Here is an 18,665-nt window from a genome sequence, read left to right on the forward strand (position 1 = left end):
TATGACAAGGAGAAACTGTAAAAGATATATTTCTTCCAGCTTAGCTGAGGAGGAGTGTATCCCTGTAGGAGGACCAGTATTCTCAATCAATCTGGACCCCTGAGATCTCTAACACTGGACCACCAACCAGGCAGCATACACCAGCTAATATGAGGCCCGCAACACATATACAGCAAAGAACTGCCGGGTCTGGATTCAGTCAGAGAAGATGCACCTAACTCTCAAGAGACTGGAGACCCCTGGGAGTTTAGAGGTCTGGTGGGGTAGGGTATAGGTGGTGGAGACATCCTCTTGGAGACAGCAGGGACCAGTTGGAGTGTGGACCAGGTGGGGAATAAAATCTGGAGTATAAATAAATAAATAAATAGATTTTTTTTTTTTTTTGGTGTTTTCGAGACAAGGTATCTCTGTGTAGCCCTGGCTATCCTGGACCTCACTCTGTAGACCAGGCTGGCCTCAAACTCCGAAATCAACCTGCCTCTGCCTCCCAAGTGTTGGGATTAAAGGTGTGTGCCACCACAGCCTAGTAGAATTTTTTAAAAAGGTGCATTTCTTACCCATATCGTGGATCCAGTGCTATGGCCCTGGGATGCTCCATGGCTCCTGCTATTAGTGTAGCCCTCAGAGAACCATCAAGTTTAGACACTTCAATTTGGTCCAGATTGCTGTCAATCCAATATATGTTGCCTGCTATCCAGTCAACTGTCAGGCCTTCTGGGGTTGCCAAGCCGTGTTCCACAACCACTTCTATGGCACTGACACCTGTGAAGAAGAGGAAGCCAACATGCCAGCCATTCCAAGAAGGTACAGATGCCAAGCCTGCCTGGGGGGAGGGTGTCACAGCATAAAGTACCTCAGTTTTGACGGTCCTAATAGAAAATGCAGCTCAATAAAGAAAACCAGTAGCAATATTTATAGAAACTGTGCATACTTAGCAAAACTTTTCACTTTCACAAACCCTCCCAGAACTTTTGTTAAACTCTGAGGTGATAGCAGTATGAGTTACAAAATAGTTACATTTTGCTCAGGGCCTTCCTAGCAGAACAAGAGACTTATTAAAACAATAAATTACGGTTGGGCAGAATGGGACAACTTAATTAAGAGGCTGTCCTACAAAGGGAGAAGTAACAAGAACATATTTATGTAGGTTAACTTGCACTGTGCTTAATAACTGTGTCTATTTTCTGTCTTTGATTAAACATCATAGCTAATTTCAGCATTTTCATATATAACTTCAGCCAACCAAGCCCTAAGTCTTCCCTGGGTCATGAGATAGGTGGCAGGTCAAAAAGATGCAGTTAATAGGGAAAATCGTTACCATGGGCTACATAAAAATCAGTAGTTGGATACTGCCTGCGAAATTTCATATTGTCTGCTACTTAAACAACAAACAAAACCCAATCATTTTATATCATTTTCTAGTCTTATACTTCATGATACTGTCAGTAATCTTCATTATAAACTCCAAGAGGTTAAAATACTTGTTCTCTACAATTTCTATTTTTATTCACTACGTGAACATGAGATACAGGAGATGTTTTTTATATTTTAAGTGAAAAGTACAGAACAATACAAATTTTGAAATTGCAATGGTGATTTCAAGGGAAATTTGTAATTTGATATCAGTTACAAATGCAAAGCCACAAAATAAATTAAGAGGAAAAACACCTTATAGCTTTAGCTAAAACAATACATGTTGTTCACTAGACAAAAGAAGTAACTTTAATTATGGCAAAATACAATTCATATATTTGAAAACATATTTTTATTATGTTGAAATATGTTATATGAAAATTAGCCATTTTAACTCCCAAATCAAGTTAGTAGCATGTAGAAAACATTCTTTTCTTTTCCTGATAGGAGACAAATTATCTTCTCCACACCTTTCTGGAAAATTCAATAAAAGACAGTAGATGAGTAGTCTTGGCCTGACCTCTCCTCTTCTCTAGCATACATTTATATGTAGTCAGTAATTAATTAATAGAGTCCCACCCAACCAGGCCTCTGCACCACTCCTTCCACGTATCCAGTAAAGCATGACTCTTGAATAGTTAACCAAATATCTTTATGTATATAAAACTCTCAATGACATAACGCCAATTTACAATAATCAAGTTTTATCCCAATCATCTAACCTCTCCAAAACACCAGAAATACGTCTGAAGCCATTTGGATATCTGTGTCCCTTCTTTGCTCTGCTCCTCGCATCCACTGAGCCTCCTCTCTCTGCCCCTCACCTCTCTTAGCTCCTCCTCTGTCTCCTCCAATCACTGGCCTCTCACTGCCTCAATGTGAATGGATAGGAACTATCTTGTAATATTTAAATAAGTACTTCTCTTTGATTTTTACACATATAGAGATAACTCACAGTGAAATCTTAATCAAAACTTTTCTGATGTTATATACTTCTATTCCAAACTAACTTCGTCATCCAGTGAAAGTGTAATACAAATACCTCCACTCTCTGACAGCTTGCCCCGGTATATTCTGTCTTCCACAACATCTGTCCAATAAAGCAAACTTTGATTGAAGTGAAAATCAAGTGCTATGGTATTTCTCAGCCCAGGAACAAGTAAGCTGTAGTCTCCTTTATGCAGATCAATCCTTCGAATTTCATGGCGTATAGAAAAGATGATGAATGCCTCAAAAGAATCTGCAATTAAATGTACTTTAGTAGAATTAAGAAAATAAATTCGCTTTGTATAAGTTAAGTAAAATGCTCTAGACAAAAGTCAATTTGTTAACTTTCTCATTGGATGCAAGGCCCACTCCATTAGAACATAATGATAGCAAGCATTGTTAAAAAGTCCTTTGTACTTATAGCCTGATAAACCATAAAGGAAAGTACCTGGTTCTATCATTCTGTTGAACACACATAATAAAATGATTTCTAGTGACTTATTTCTATACTCATAGGTCAGAGAATCTCTCAACCTCCTTCATAGAAGTTTGTACTTGCTGGGCAAGCCAAGTAACACAGAGACCCCTACATAATTGAGCAATGAGTGGCGAATAAGAGATTGCGAACTATGTAGGCATTTTATACAAAGCTCCTTTTGTCCAGAACAATAAATAAACCAACATAAACAGGAACAGAATCCATTTGGTAGGTACTGCTAGCCAGTACAGGAGGTGAGACAAGCATGAAAGATTGTCATAGAGAGGAGACCCAAACCGAGGCTCATACTGAGGATATATGCAAGGATATATGAGGATATATGTCAAGAGTAGGAAGTCAGTTCAATATATCTAACAGAGTTGTGAGCAATAGTAGATTTTGTGGCTACTACTTTTGTACTGCACTCTGTCCTTCATTGCACAACATTACTGTAATAATAGTTAACTGATATTATGGAAATTAAGCATGCATATACAATAAAAAATGTAAAAATATTCAGGTATATCCTGTCATATCCCATTAAAATAGATCCGAAACCTATAAGGAGAAAACATTTAGGTCCCAAATAATTGTGTCATAGATTTCCTGACTAGGCCACTATAGGTCTGTCATTGTTTTCAATGGCAAGTTCTATTGCATGACAGGCTGGCACAAATTTGTCAGAGGCCAACACACTCTAAATTTACAATAGCCATTTGTACTTCACAGTCACCAGCAGGGGACTGGGCGTGCTTGTTGCTGCACATATTCACAAGTGCCAATGTGATTGCTTGCTTGCTTGCTCTCTCTTTTTCTTTCTTTCTTTCTCTTTTTCTCTTAGTTTTTTTGGTTCTTGAGTGTGTTTGTGTGTTTGTGTGTATGTGTGTGTGCATATGATTTTATATATCATGAATGTTCATAATAGATGTGTATACTGCTGCACAGCTGTACATGCACATTTATACATGGTTGTGGAGACCATAAATCAATGTCAAGTGTGTTTCTTGGTCATTATCTGTCATATTAGTTGAAAGACAGCCTGATACTCAACCTTGAGATCACTGGTTCAGCAGGCTAGCTAACCTGTTGACTTAAGAATAGAAAAATATATCTTAATATGTATCCATGCCTTGCCTCATTAGTTCCATGGCTGCCTTGAAAAATACATAAGCAGAAGGCATCAAAGGGAATATATGGATTTGGAAGAAGCTAAGAGCGCAATATTTAGAGAGTTGCCTACTGTAAATAAAAAAATTCTTTTTAAAGAGATGGTATTGGGAAACTGTGTTTCTGTGTTTCCATCCATAAAATATTACAGTTGATATATATATATATATATATATATAATATTTTATAAGATATATGTATATACACATACATATACATATATGATACAAAAATTTTACAGTTGATATATCTTTTATATATAATATTTTATATGCTATATATTACATAGAAAAGTATATGCACCTTAGAAAATAGTTCAAGTTATTTCATATAACTAAATGTAATCAAAAACTATACAAATCCTAAAGGAATTACTCTAACTATAATTTACTTACCTTCAATAAGAAAAAAGATAATTAATAAGTGAACAAATATATTTAATTTGATTAGATTTTTTAAAAATGTAATTTAAAGGCACCCATCAAAAATATGAGAAGATAACCCAAACAACAGGAGACTGTTTCCCAAACTTAGATCTGATGAAAGACTTAAACCTAAATAGATAAAGGGCATATAAGATGCAATGATGAACATATGGAAGCTCCTAGTTAAAAGATATGGTAGGGTATTTTTGTCTGGATGGTGAGTGAGTGTTCATGACCATCTTAAAGCATTCCCACAGCATCCGTGAGTAGGTAAACACAAATGCAATGATAATAAGAACCCTTTTTATGCTTCTTCATAAATGATTACAGTCACAGACAGTTGCTAAAAATGAAGACACCGAAACTGTCATATGCAGATGGTGGACTAGTTAATGAATTCAACCATTTTGTGAAACATTTGATTGTTTTTCAATGTTTTAAGTATTTCCATATTTAGTTACCATAGGAATTAGAAATTCTAAGCCCACTTATATGCTGAAGACAATTATAAATGCATGTCAATTCAAAACAATTATATGAATATTCATATCAGTTATTCATAATAACTTCCCAAATGGGAGTAATCCACTTGCCCATCAAGTGGTGAATGAATATACAATGTTGTATTATATAACCATATAATGGACATTATTCATCCATAGACAAAGCAAGCCCTGATGAATGCCAAGTGGAACAAGCCGGAAATCAAAGCATACATATGCTTGATTCTATTTCCAGAACAGACTATACACCAGATTCTGTACCCAGAACAGACGAATCTATAGAGGCACAAAAGGGATTAGGAGCTGTAAGTGGGTGAGTTTGGTATACTAATAAGAATGACTGTTAAAGAGCCTGAGTTTTGTTTTGGGATCAATTAAAATATTCTCAGTTTAGAATTAAGTAACGGTTGATTGTTGTATACTTGGAAATGGTCTATGAAGAGTGTCTCAATTTACCTGTATCTAAAATATTTAATAAATGCGAAATTTTATTAAAGTTAAAAACAGCATACTATTTACATCCAACTTCAATAGATTCTTGGATTCTTTGGCCTGTAGACTTACTGTGAGGGCTTATGAAGCAGTATAGAGCAAAATCAGAACAGGGAAGTGGGAAGGGTTGGGTGGGAAAAACAGGGGGAGGGAAGGGGACTGATGGGACTTTTGGGGAGTGGGGGTCCAGAAAAGGGGAAATCATTTGAAATGTAAATAAATATATCAATAAATTAAAAATAAATAAATAAATAAATAAAAAACAAGTTTTAAGAACCTTTATAAAGGTGCAAATGCAGCCTGGCAGCAACTCAACTGCTTTTCCAAATGTACTTGTGTCCAGTGAGTGAGACAGTGAACTCATCTGTTGTGTAGCTACTTGCTCAAAACTGAAATCTCCCTTCTGGGGAGAGGAAAAGTCATAAAGCTCAGAAGGGATATGAAACTAAGCAGTAAGTAATATCTTACTGCTGGATTCTCATTGGAGAACTCTAGGGACTCAGGTTCCCTGAATCACCATCATGCTGAGGTAAGCTTTTTGATGATTCAAAAAGTACTCTTGAAGGTTCATCAAGGAGGACCTGAATAGAATCATTAGCACTATCTGTGTGTGTGTGTGTGTGTGTGTGTGTGTATGTATGTATACACTGTCTCAGAGCTTGTACATGCAGACCAGGTGCTCCCAGCCATACTTTTGTAACTATTTAGAAGTTAAAACTTTACATAAAGCAGATAATTTCTCATATAATAGAATTATTAAGTACGTGAATATGAACCCTGACCCCTTCCCCATGAAGCTTTTTGAAGTAGCTGACTTTATGTTCCCTCTTATGTACAAAGTTAAGTGAGAACTGGCAAATATAAAAGCAATGACAGAACTGCAAAACTAGAGGGAGGTCGAGAAGGACATTCTGCTCCTGCAGGCTAGTGCTCATAGTGGAGTAAGGGTTTTAGAATCATGAGCTCTCTCATAAGCTGTCCATCATGGTGGGTAGTGTATATCCACATTCCTTGGAAATACATGATAATAATGATATAGCCTGAACAGCAGAAATATATATACACTTGAACATGTGGGTCAGCTATGCATGCTCAGAAGTATATGTATCACATAAATCTGTGAAAGCACACCATTGGGAGCAACCTTAAAGCCCTTGGATATAAGGAAGCTATCAGTAGAATGATGTATATCAGTTAGGAAGAATAGTAATAACAATAAAAATAACACAAATAATTCAAAATCCTTTTAAGGGATGAAAATACTCATTTTAGACAATTATAGTAAGATAACTTATATAATTTCAAAAACATAAATAATACTGCCAAGATGCATTCAGAAGGGGCTTTAAATTTAGTGAAAATTTTATTGCTTTACAAACATTTCAAATTAAAAGTTTATTTTTCAAATTTTTGCATTTGTTATAGCCTTTTTGAGCTGAGAAAACCCTATTTGATAAATATTTATAGGAGTTTGCTTGGCTAAGATAAACTACTTTATCATAAATCTAAAACCATAGTCTTTCATATTTGAACAGTACTCTAGATAGCTTGTACTGATATCTACACTTTGAAGCTTTTTGTTGACATTATATCTTCTCTTTGGGAGAGTAAAACTGCAACTAACAATCCAATAGGCTACTTCATAAAACAGTTGGAAGCCAATTGTATTTTTAGGTCTTAAGTTATACAGTGGTTTTATGTTATTATTAATATTAATATTAATATTAATATTATTAATATTAGTTTTACCAAATAAAACACTATGTGATATGTGTCATAATATATTGTATGTGTAAACATATATAATATAATGTATATGTATATTTATTTATATATATACATATATATTATATATATATAATTGTAAGACAACCAAACCAATTAATTATATTCATGTTTGTTTCATTTTTGCTAGATACATAGTTACATTATCTGACACAACTTCATTTGAGAATGTGAAGTAGAATCAGTAGAAATCAAGTATTCATTCGTTTCTTTGGTGATATTTCTAACAGTTCTTCCATAATACATATGCTCAATTAATAAATGATTGAATTTAGCAGCTCAAGCTTGCATGTTAGCCTTTCTGAATAAGAGCTCCAGACTTCCCTGCTTCTATACAAGAGAAGACACTTGAATAAAACAAAGATCACCACGGCTACTCTCTCAACATAATTCTTATACATGAAGTGCTTCATACCCACAATGTGAAACTCAGTCAGTAGATAGTTTTTTGTTTCCTTTCCTCTTTGATTTCCTTTGTGTCCTACTACAAGCTTACTAAATAAATGTTTTGAGACAGAACTTGAAATTAGAGAACTGGTTTAAGAAAAGACCTCCATGTTTCATTAGACTTCGGGGGTAAGTTGGTATTATACCTGTGCCACTCACAATTCTGTCAGAAAAGCTTCCAGTTCCTTGTTGTACCCATAAAACCCCTAAACAAAGAGTGATGCTGTGATTACAACTATTTCTCTCTCATTTCAGACTTACTGCTTATGCTTCTGTTTTTGCAGCTAAGGATTTATTTGACTTTATAGGGTCCATTATCAAATGCATTTATTTTACAGAGAACATTCTTCTATAGTAGGAAATTGTTTATGATTTCCAAGACTCATTGTATGTCATTATCTCCTTCTCTATACTCCTCCAGCTAGAGCCATCTAGAGAACAAATAATAGTCACATAATACTGAAGTGCACTATGCACAAAGACAAAATAGAATCTATGAAATGAAGGGTAAAGTGGTCTTTCAAGTATTACTCAAAACTCTCAATTTCAGTCAAATATACATCTCAAGTTTTAAGTTTTTTGCTTGATGTTTCACTTTATTTAACTTTTTCCACTTTTCAATTATTCTTTCTATATTTCTGCTCTGTGTTTTAGTTTATATATAAAAGCACTCACCTCTTTTTTATATTAACAAATGGTTGGAATCTGCATATTATATGTGTTGAAGTACACACATATGTCATTGCATGTGTATAGAAGTGAGAAGAAATAAAGAGCCCCCCCCCCATTGCAAAGGTGAAGAATTCTTCCATTTCTAAGAAATACTCCAGTGTTCTTCAGCAGATCATACTTAATCTTAACTAAACAGCAATAGGTCTTCATAAGAAAATGACCCCAAACTAATTAATACAAAATGTAATAGTCATAGGCAGAGAATTCCTAATATTACAATATGAAAAAAGGAAATTCATGATACTTTTATAAATTAGACAGATTTTTTTTAAAAAAAACTACAAAATAAGAAATATTTGAGAGCTTCAAAAAACTAGAGAACTTAGCAATGTTACAGTTTATACAAATGCAAATGTGTAAGCATTCTGAAGAGCAGGTGGCTTAATTTAGTAGTAATAACTGTAAGAATATTCATTGATTCAGTAATGTTCATCCAATTATGGTTTGGATGTGAGGATTTTGTGTTTGAATAATTGGACCCCAGATTGTATCACTCTTCAATTGGTTATAGAATTTTTCAAAATGAAGACTAGCTGGTGGACATAATTTCTGGCCACTCCACAGCTCTATTTTCCTGTTTGTGCTAATGATATAGAGTAAGATGCTACCACATAATTCCATTGCCATGGAAATTTCTGCCATCATATCTTCCTCAACTATATTTGATTATATTTCAAATCATGAATCAAAATAAAAGGCGTTATACCTTTAGTATTTCTTTCCAATATCATGCAAATAATACATACATAGAATTCATACTTGAGCTGTTCCTATGCTAAACCTGGTCATATGTTCTTTAGGCCTTTGTGTCTATTTGCTAGAAGTATGTAGAAGAGTTTAGAGATGCAGTCTTGAGAAGACCTAGATATTAATAAGTACAGCTTCATGAGCCATTCTAGTGGAGCCATGGAAAAACAGAACACTTATAAGAAACAAACACACACAAACAAACAACAGACAGAGAAGAACTGGATCATACGGATTAAAAGGAGAATAAATTATGTCCAAATGGACCAAAGACTAGTCTTGATACATTCTAATGATCTGTGTTCTACTTATGTCAGGAGGTTGAATTCAAAAGTGATAATTATACTAATGTTGTAGAAAATGGAAGCATAGTGCTTAGAATATGGCATAAATACTGTTTATTACTTTTAGCTCAATCTTGCATAGACAGAAAGTAAAGCATAAAGTGGTGAAAATAAGCAGTTTGATGAGGATAAGAATCTGAATCTCATTAAAGTTGTACATGTTTTGTACCATGAGAAAGTGACTGCTATTAATAAGAAAGCATAATACCACTAAAGAAAAATCATACCTTTTTATTGGTGCAACAGAAAATATATCTGAGTATGAGCCTGATCCATGGAATTTTTCAGTATGTAAAGAAGACTCATCTGAAAAAATATTCATTTGAAGAAATAGTGTCTGAAAAGAAAGATCCTTCAAGGTACTCGTGTGTAAAACAGCTACCTGAGGAAATATTTTCCCATGATTGGCTATTCCACAGAGGCTGCTTATGCTATTGTTCTCAGTGTCCAGAAAGCATTTCATATGAAAAATATATCACAGGGACAGCAGAAGTAGGCATTCTCATATGGGGTTGCTTTTGCAGGAATAAATGTTATAAGACTTGTGGGGCTCAAGAGGCTTGTGCCAAGGTTCCAGTTAAAGCAGATGAGACCAGCAATGCATGATAAATAAGGCTGACTACAAGGAATCCTCCAAGAGTCCAATGCAGAAGTTGCAATGAAGAATTTGAGTTACCAAAAGTATACAATCAAGACTGTGTAGGTTATCAACTTGATGAGATGTAATGTCATCTAGGAGACTGGCCTCTAGGAAAGACAATGAGTGAATTATCATGATTAGGTTAATTGCAGTGGGAGTTACTATCGCCTGTAAGTGGGGTCATACCATGGACATGGACCCTGGACTTGGGTCTTGCATTGATTAAAGACAGAAAACTTGCAGTATTTATTTATCACTCTTTGCTATTTACCATGGACATGATGCAAGTAGACCCTTAATGTTCTTGTGGTCCTGACTCTGGTGCCATGATGGGTTATAGCCTCAAAGTGTGATAAATCATTTCACCCTTTAGTTGCTTTTGTTATGTTATTTTATCACATCAACATAAACATTGACACAAACAGTAGCCAAACTAAAAGAAAGAATTGGTTAAAACTTTATCTACTGGCCGTTCACCCCTTATGCATTCTCAATTGGCACAAGAAAAGCTGATAAACTGAGACGAGAGCCCTACGCATGTATCTAGGTGTCTAGCACTCCTGGAAAAACCCCACCAGGGGCTGGATGTCTGTACAGGCTAAAAAAGTCTTAAAGGGGCCAGCAGTTTCTCAGCTTTTATGGACAGGAAACTGATAGCTGTTTCTCTTAAAAAATCTCTGTGAATTTGATTATTGGGTTCAGCAGGTGATAAGGTGCTCCTCCTTTGAAATTATATGAGTTAAGTTTATAAAATATAAGTTATGATCTATATAAAATAAATAATTTCACATGTCCTCAAGGATAGGAAATTATGGAATGAGCTCATAGAGCTCTCAAAATTCAGTTACATAAAACATAGAAAGGTAAAACATAAAACATAAAAAGGTAAAGTTGTTGTTTCACAGGATGCTGAAGGTTGGAGGTGGCTTCCAGGGCATACAGTAAGACTTTGAGGTTCTGGGAGAAAGAGTGATATTGAATGTGAACTTGCTGAGTGCCCTGGCAATGGTCATGGGGAAGTTGTACTGAACGTAGGATTCTGACCCACCTCTGCTACATCTTCCTGTATGGTCAAGGGCAGAACCTTGGAAGAAGAATATCTCTAAAGCTACAACCCATGGCATAGAGATGAACAAGCCTAAATATGATAAGGGTTCTGCCCCTCACGAGGTACCATCTTGAAGGTCTAAAACCATAGAGAAGGTAGAACTGGCAAACAAAATTGTTAGATGGAAAGAATGTTATATCAAACACCAAGGTGGTTTTATGAATTATTGATTGGGATTGGAATCAATCAAACACTGGACAAAAGGAGATGTTCACAGTCTTTAGCAATCAGATTCAGGTCATTTTCAAGGAAATATTTAGAAATTAGCTCTTCATGTCCATGAAGTTTTGTTAGAAATATACAAAATTGGGACAAAATCTGGATGTTGAACAAAAGCTAGTGCTTGTGTTAAGCCTCTTAATCTTTTATTAATTGGTCATGTTAAAATTAATTTTCTTTCTTCTATAATATTTAATGTAAGTTGTATTGACTGTACACATTCTATTTGTTTTGGTGTATTGAATGTATTGAAATTTGGCATGCCTGTTATGGTGGTCTATCAACCTGCTTTTGTTTTATTGCCATGTGTATAAAAGGACCTGGGTACTCAAAAAAAAAAAAAAACAAAAAAAAAAAAAAAAAAAAAAAAAAAAAACAAAAAAACCCTTACAAATACTGGAAGAACTGTTTCAGGTTTTAAGCAAAAGCAAGAAGGTGAGCTTGATTACTATTCATTTATTCATATAGCAGTTTTAAGAGTAAGAAGCTATCTTGAATGTTAAATTAAATACCTATGGATTTTTGTTACTTCTAAAATTTACAGTAACAGTAACTATAAAAGGGAGAAAATTCAAAGACACTTGTGGGGTATATGGCATAATTCTAACACCTCTCTGGATATTTTAACTTTGCATACCAATATTATAAATGTAAAGACCCCTTTGAAGTTAGATTAAATGTACATTTTACCCTTGAGCTGTCAAATATGGGAGTATAAAATTATAGTTTGAAGGTTCATATGATTGTAGAATTAGTTTCCTAATTAGTAGCAGTAAGTGGCCATCTATGGATATATTAAACATGGAGTCTGCCAGATAAAGGTTCAGAGGAGCAGTGCTTCTATCTTATAGCAAATATGCATTCAAACTTAGTTTTTGTTTTTTTTTTTTTTTTTTTTTTTTGCTTCTAAGTTGATGCCACATAATATCAAGGAGCTTATAAGTATCCCACCCACTTGGAACTATCTACAATTATTTCTTCAACAGTTTGGTGGACCAATCTGCACTAACCATGAGTAAAATAAATATTCCTTCCCTTCTGTTGTTACTTGTTGTATAATGAAAAAAGCACCTATGCAGTAATTAAAGCAATTGTTCAAACATCCTATAAGTAAAGAATGTCTGTACATTTATAGTAGTATTATTAGTAAAAAGAGTTTGTATTTGACCTACAATTGATCTTATTATTTGAATGTACCTAGAATTGTATAGAGGCAAAATGGAAAAAAATAAAGCCAGTTGAGCATTTGCTGGGGTCATATTATAATGTTGTCCAATTGTCTATTTGACATTTAGATAAGCACTATCATGTTATACTGTATACCAATTACACATAGTAGATTAGTTGTGCCCAGATCACAAGTAATAAAAGAAGCACTGAATGAGACCATTAACATGATAAATTATACTATAGGTGCTTTTATTTCATAAAATTTTAAACACTAACGCATAAGATGGTCTATATTTTATAAGAAAATATTTGATTCAAATAGGAATGGTCATCTCTTGGTAAAGGAAGTAGGCATTTGAGACAAATTAAACGAGATGTGGAAATAAGAGGAAGCTTCTACTTAAAACAATGTTGTTTCTGCGCTGAGTAGCAAGGGCTTTAATTAACCCATCCCTTTGTTCATGGTCTCCAAAAAATAAAGGGAAAATGGGAGGTAAAGAGAGTAATGAATAAAACTGTTGTGAAAGAAAAGATAATTAGACTAACTATTTAAATAAAGATTTCACAACAAATATGTGATGTGCTGCAAGCTACAAACTTTTATATTGCAAAAGATGTATAAATTATCTGAGTAAAAATCCTTGGTTAGAAAGGCTGAAAAGAGTAAGCTCTTGACAGTTTGATATTCAAAGGTATTGTGGGTATGTGAGACCACACAGCATTGAGGAGCTAGCATCACATTGAAGCTCAAACTTGGAGTAGGAAGAATAAATTTCAATATCTGTTGGGAAATCCTGCTAATTAACATCATTATCTATCATGTCTAGATAGCTCCTCTGATATTGATCAAAATGGAGAACTCCCTTTACCAACAGGACCTCAACTTTTCTGAGCTTGTCTGGGGATTTCCAAGACCCACTACCTAAAAGGCCGAAAGTATAAGTGGTCTAATCGCACACCTACAAGTTCGACTTTCTTTTTCTGCTGATATGAGCCCACCCAGAGAATACCTGGGATTCTGGAATGTCTTTCCATACCATTGAGGCATGATCAGTATTTTCAACTCCAGTCACTAAATTATCCCTAAGTATAACCCCTTCTCACTCTCCAAAGCTTATATATAGCATTGGTTCACCCTGAAAAAAGGTATGTACACAAGCTAAGATTGTCTAATACAGCCTTTTAATTAAAATAAAATCCCCTCCAGCAGCAGTGCATCCTACCCTCCCCTAAACTCTTTAAGCTATACCAGGATCCTGCAGAACCCACCCAATCCAGACCTGCTGAGGTGGCTCCAGTAGACTCTGTGAGACAAAGTTTTACAGACTGAGGTGAGAAATGTCTCCTGGAGCCCTCCAGAACACCTTTATTCAGAAACCAACATTCTCACTTGGCAATTTGCTTTGCTCCTAAACTCTCCCCCTTCTTAGTAGTTGGGACTAAGAATAACCATGCAAATTAAGTTGTAAAACAATCCATCTTGAAGTAAGTCACTAGCCAGAAAATTCTGCATTCCTTTGCTCCAGTCATTTATGTAATTAAATTTACCTCACAACAGTATATAAATGAAGTATGGCTCTGACACTATGGTATGAAAAGCATTAATTAGCACAGTGGTATAAATATATTTCATGTGTCTTCAGTATATATTGGCTTATAAGTCATGGACATGATTTAAAATATATAATGTTACTAAGAAGAGGTTAGTTTAACCATCAACACATGAAAAGCACAAGTTTCTTTTGTTATTTGACCTTCATACAATGTCCTTGCAGGACAGGTGGGTTTGGGTCTGGTCTTAGACAATAGGCTCAGATTAGTAGATATTTACAGCTGAAGAACCTTATACAATGTCCTTGCTGAACAGGTGAGTATTGGGCAAATTAGAAAGAATTTACATTTGAGTTGGTGCAAAACTCAGAGCTGCCTCAATGGAAGCTTGTGAGGAATTGCTTTTGTATTGCAGACCCCCACCTAGGGGTCTTTGGCCAAAACAACATTCTTAACTTATCCAGGTATGATTCAGGATGCAGTTCATACTTACTACTCATGGAGACTCATTTAGACTCAAGGAGTTTGACAAAACACCCTTCAAAGTCTCTTTAAAAGTTTATATCAAGAAGATTGATGTTATCTGTGTTTGAGCTTCTAAACTTGTTACATGGGAAAATGTTTTACCTGGTTGATTTTATACTTCCTTGTGCCAAATGGTTATGCTAATTGTTCCTTGTGCCTGATTTACTGGATATATCTTTTGATATGTAAATGTAAATTCCTCATGCTTAAAGGCTCATACCTCAAAACAGAAAAATACATTCAGATTCAAACCACCTCGGTGTGTGGTTGTGTCTGACTGTCATCTTGCCGAACCTGTGCTTTTTCCTGAAATCCAAAAGATCCCCCTGGGATCGAAATCTTCCTGGCTGGGACTGTCCGCACACAGACCCTGCTTCATCCTTCCAGCCCTGTATGCTGCCTAGTCTATACAAGGAGCTAGGGACCATGACACACAGCTAGACATCAAAATACTTACTAGAGCTAGTGCCCAGATTGTGAGGCCACAACTGGAGGAAGCACATACACTATGACACATAGTGCCCACATGGACCCAGCAAGATCCCCACTTTGAACAAAAATAAAAAGATAGTGCCCCTGGTTTAAGCGAGCCCAGACCTTTGGCATCAGCCCAAAGTCCCAAGCATCCAAAACTCCGAGGGAAAGCAGTCTTATATTTTCCTACTTTGCTCTTCTCTGGATCTATAGTATCCTTTCATTTTTCATTTTGGGAAACAAGTCATTGCAACAAAAAACAAAAAGGAAAAATATCTCAGCCAAAAGTCATGTGGACACCTACTCCTGCACAGCAACCTTTCACTCGACTGGAGACCTGGCAGCAGTCTCCCCTTCCCCTCTTCTCCCTTTCCTACATATTCCAGGACACATATTCCATGTTACAGACACAGACCAATTACCATGCCAACTCATGGTTCTTCCCAATCCTCCTACCTTCACAGTCTCCAAGAACTCATTAAGGATACAAAGGAGTCTCACAAACCCCTGTCCTCCTCCTCCCTCATGTAGACAGTAGAAGGTGTTTGTCAATTCCTTGGCTGGCTCTGCTTCCTCCACTGCTTGTGGTCCTGCAGCTAGGAATCTGGAGTCCTGTTCTCAAGTTGATGACTGCTCCCCCCCCCACCAGTGCTGGATCCTTGCTAAATCAGGTGATTTGTGTTTATTTGTTTGTTTTCTTCTCTTTTCTTTTCTTCTTTTATCTTTTCTTTTCTTCCCTTCCCTTCTCCTTTCCTTCCTTCCTTTCCTTCTTTCTTAAGCCCAGCCTTTAAGATACTACAACCAAGCATTTCGCATTGGGCTCATACTGTGTAGGACAGTGTAGCTACAAGTCCTATCACCCAGCCAGGTAAGTGGGATGCCACCCTCTCCTTTAGTAATTTTCAGGAGTTGAAGGGAATAGAAAGTAGCACCTCTGCTGCTGCCATCTTCTGGGCCTTTGGGGAAACACACCACTGGGATGCACTGGGGAAAGGCACTGATATGCCTATGACTGGAGCAGGCAGCTGACAATGGTGGTGTAAGCCCTTCCCTCAAACCCAGGCATCTAAATCTAGAGGACCCACCAGACTGTTGTCCCAGTTAGATGCACACTGCCAATTTGAATTTTGGGAGTGGAGTGCATGTGCTAGTCAGCACAGAGCTGCTAACCTAAATTATAAGCATGATAGGCAGAATTTCACTGCTACATTTTGACATAGCTAGAATGACACACAATTACCTTTGCTTTATTATATCTTTGCTACAATCTTTAAACAATGAATTTATTTTTGGGGGTCTCAGTTTCTATAGTTATTCGATGAGAGATGTTCTATCAATAATGCTTAATACCCATAGACATTTAATAAATGGTAGTTATTAATAGACTAAAGTGAGTATTTGAAAAAGTTAACCTTGAAGGACAGTTAAAGAACTGTCTTCTGAGAGGATCAGCAAGTACCTGACTGAAACAGAAGCAGATACTTACATCCAACCATTGGACTGCAGTTGGGGACACCTGTGGTTGTATAAGGGGACAGCTGGAAATAGCTGAGGAGGAGGGCTACCTCATAGGAAGGCTACCAGTCTCATCTAACCTGGACCCTTGAGATCTCTCAGACTCTGAGCTTCCAACAAGGCAGAATACACAAGCTCCCAACACATTTATAGTAGAGGACTGGCAGGTCTGGCCTGAGTGGGAGAATACATACTTAACTCTCAAGAGACTTGAGGGCCCAGGAAGTAGAGAGTTCTAGTGGGGATCAGAGAGATCCTCTTATAGACAGAAGGGAAGAGGAATGGCATAAGAAACTGTGGGAGGGTGAGTTGGGATGGGGTAGCAACTGGACAGTAAAAAATTAAAATAATAATAATAATAAAAAAGAGTTTACAGGATGCAAATTTATAAAGAGAATGTAGATTTGAAATATTAATGGTGATAGGTCATGACAATTATTAGAGAAGAGGAAGGAGACAATGAGTGATAAACATGCAAATACTTCCCATCTCATTGGTAACTGTACTTCTTCAATGCAAGTGTGTGTGTGTGTGTGTGTGTGAGTATGTGTGTGTGTTTGTGAGTGTGTGCATATGTTTGTGTTTGTGTGTGTGCTTCTGTATGTGTCTACAGCCACAGGTGTTTTCCAAAGACAGAATAGCTTAACCATTAGTTCTTCTGGGGAAGTAATTTAAGATTTTGAACTCCCTGATGTGGGTACTTGGATATGAACTTGGGTCCTCATCAAAATCAGAAAGCAATTTTAGCCACTGAACAATCTCTTCATCCCTATAGTCAAGTAATTTTTAAGTGGCCCTCTGATATCCAGGGAATAAGAATTATAAAAGAAAGCTGGTATTCTTTAAGATGTAAGTGTCCAAAACCATTAAATTTTCACAGACCACATATTTTTTCAGAGTAAAAAGTGTTTGCCAAGTGGTTGCATGTAGACATATGTGAGGAGCAAAGATTGAAAGAGCAACATATTGTGCCCAAAGATTATCACTTCACTACAGTGTTTGTGAATATACAGCCACAGTCTCTTTCCTAAGACATAACTGGTAACAATAAAACTTTTCTCATCTAAACTACAAAACACTGGAAGAATAGGAACAAAGGTGCCATTGCTGAGAAAAAATAATTTGCTACTGGTTAAGAGGAAACAGGAAGAAAGTTATCATGTTTCTCACTGTAGTCAGAGAAATGTTGCAAACTGGCCAAGAGCATATGGCACTTAGAAAGATATACACAATAAACAGTAACTTCCTGGATTTTTAGTAGAACACCCAAAGAAAATGGTGTTTGAAAATTAAGGCAGATATATAATAGATCATTTTAGAAAGGCAGAAAATAAGAGAAACAATAGAAAAGTGAATTTTGTAAGACTTGTTGAATAAAAATCAAAATTGCAAAAATAATAGTGGTTTATTATATTTAACAAGACTTCAGATATGAACATAAAATAAAAATGATGAAAATAAACAAAACCAGCTCAGCTTTGCAGTAAAACAAGCTCAGCATTGCAGTAAAATCCAGCATATAAAGAATTTCAGAAGCAAATACAAATTTATGAAAGCTTTACCAAAAAGAATTCAAGGATTAAGAATATCAGGGTGTTCTAATGTATTTGAATCATAAAGGCTACTATTTTTCTTTTCTTTTTTTCTTCTTTTTTTTGAGATGCCAAGAGGAGAGTTAACATTGGTATTAAATGGCATAGAAACAACATTAATTTTTGAAAAGGGATCATGTAAAAAATGATGGAAGTAAAGGGATGGCATGAAAGAAGAAACATTTATTTTAAAATCTAGGAGTTGCATGACAATTCATTTTTAATATTCTCTGAGTTTTCTGCTTTTACAAAGAGATGAAATAACAGAAATATAGAACAAAACCTTTTATTGGTAAGCAAGTAGATCAGTTAAAAAACATGTCTATGAATAACATAAATGTTGACAATGGT

General features: G+C 35.7%; 1 protein-coding gene across 1 annotated transcript in view; it reads right to left on the bottom strand.

Annotated features, from left to right (window-relative positions):
* Lrp1b (LDL receptor related protein 1B) overlaps positions 1 to 18,665 on the bottom strand; it is a 1,719,438-nt gene that overhangs the window by 721,087 nt on the left and 979,686 nt on the right. Inside the window, exons 24-25 of the mRNA XM_052181021.1 lie at positions 2,456 to 2,653; positions 558 to 762 (exon numbers count right to left, since the gene is read on the bottom strand). Of these exons, the coding sequence (XP_052036981.1) occupies positions 558 to 762; positions 2,456 to 2,653 (403 nt within the window). The remainder of the gene's footprint in view (positions 1 to 557; positions 763 to 2,455; positions 2,654 to 18,665) is intronic.

The sequence above is a fragment of the Apodemus sylvaticus genome, chromosome 5 (assembly GCF_947179515.1).
Source record: "Apodemus sylvaticus chromosome 5, mApoSyl1.1, whole genome shotgun sequence".
Classification (NCBI taxonomy): Eukaryota; Metazoa; Chordata; class Mammalia; order Rodentia; family Muridae; genus Apodemus; species Apodemus sylvaticus.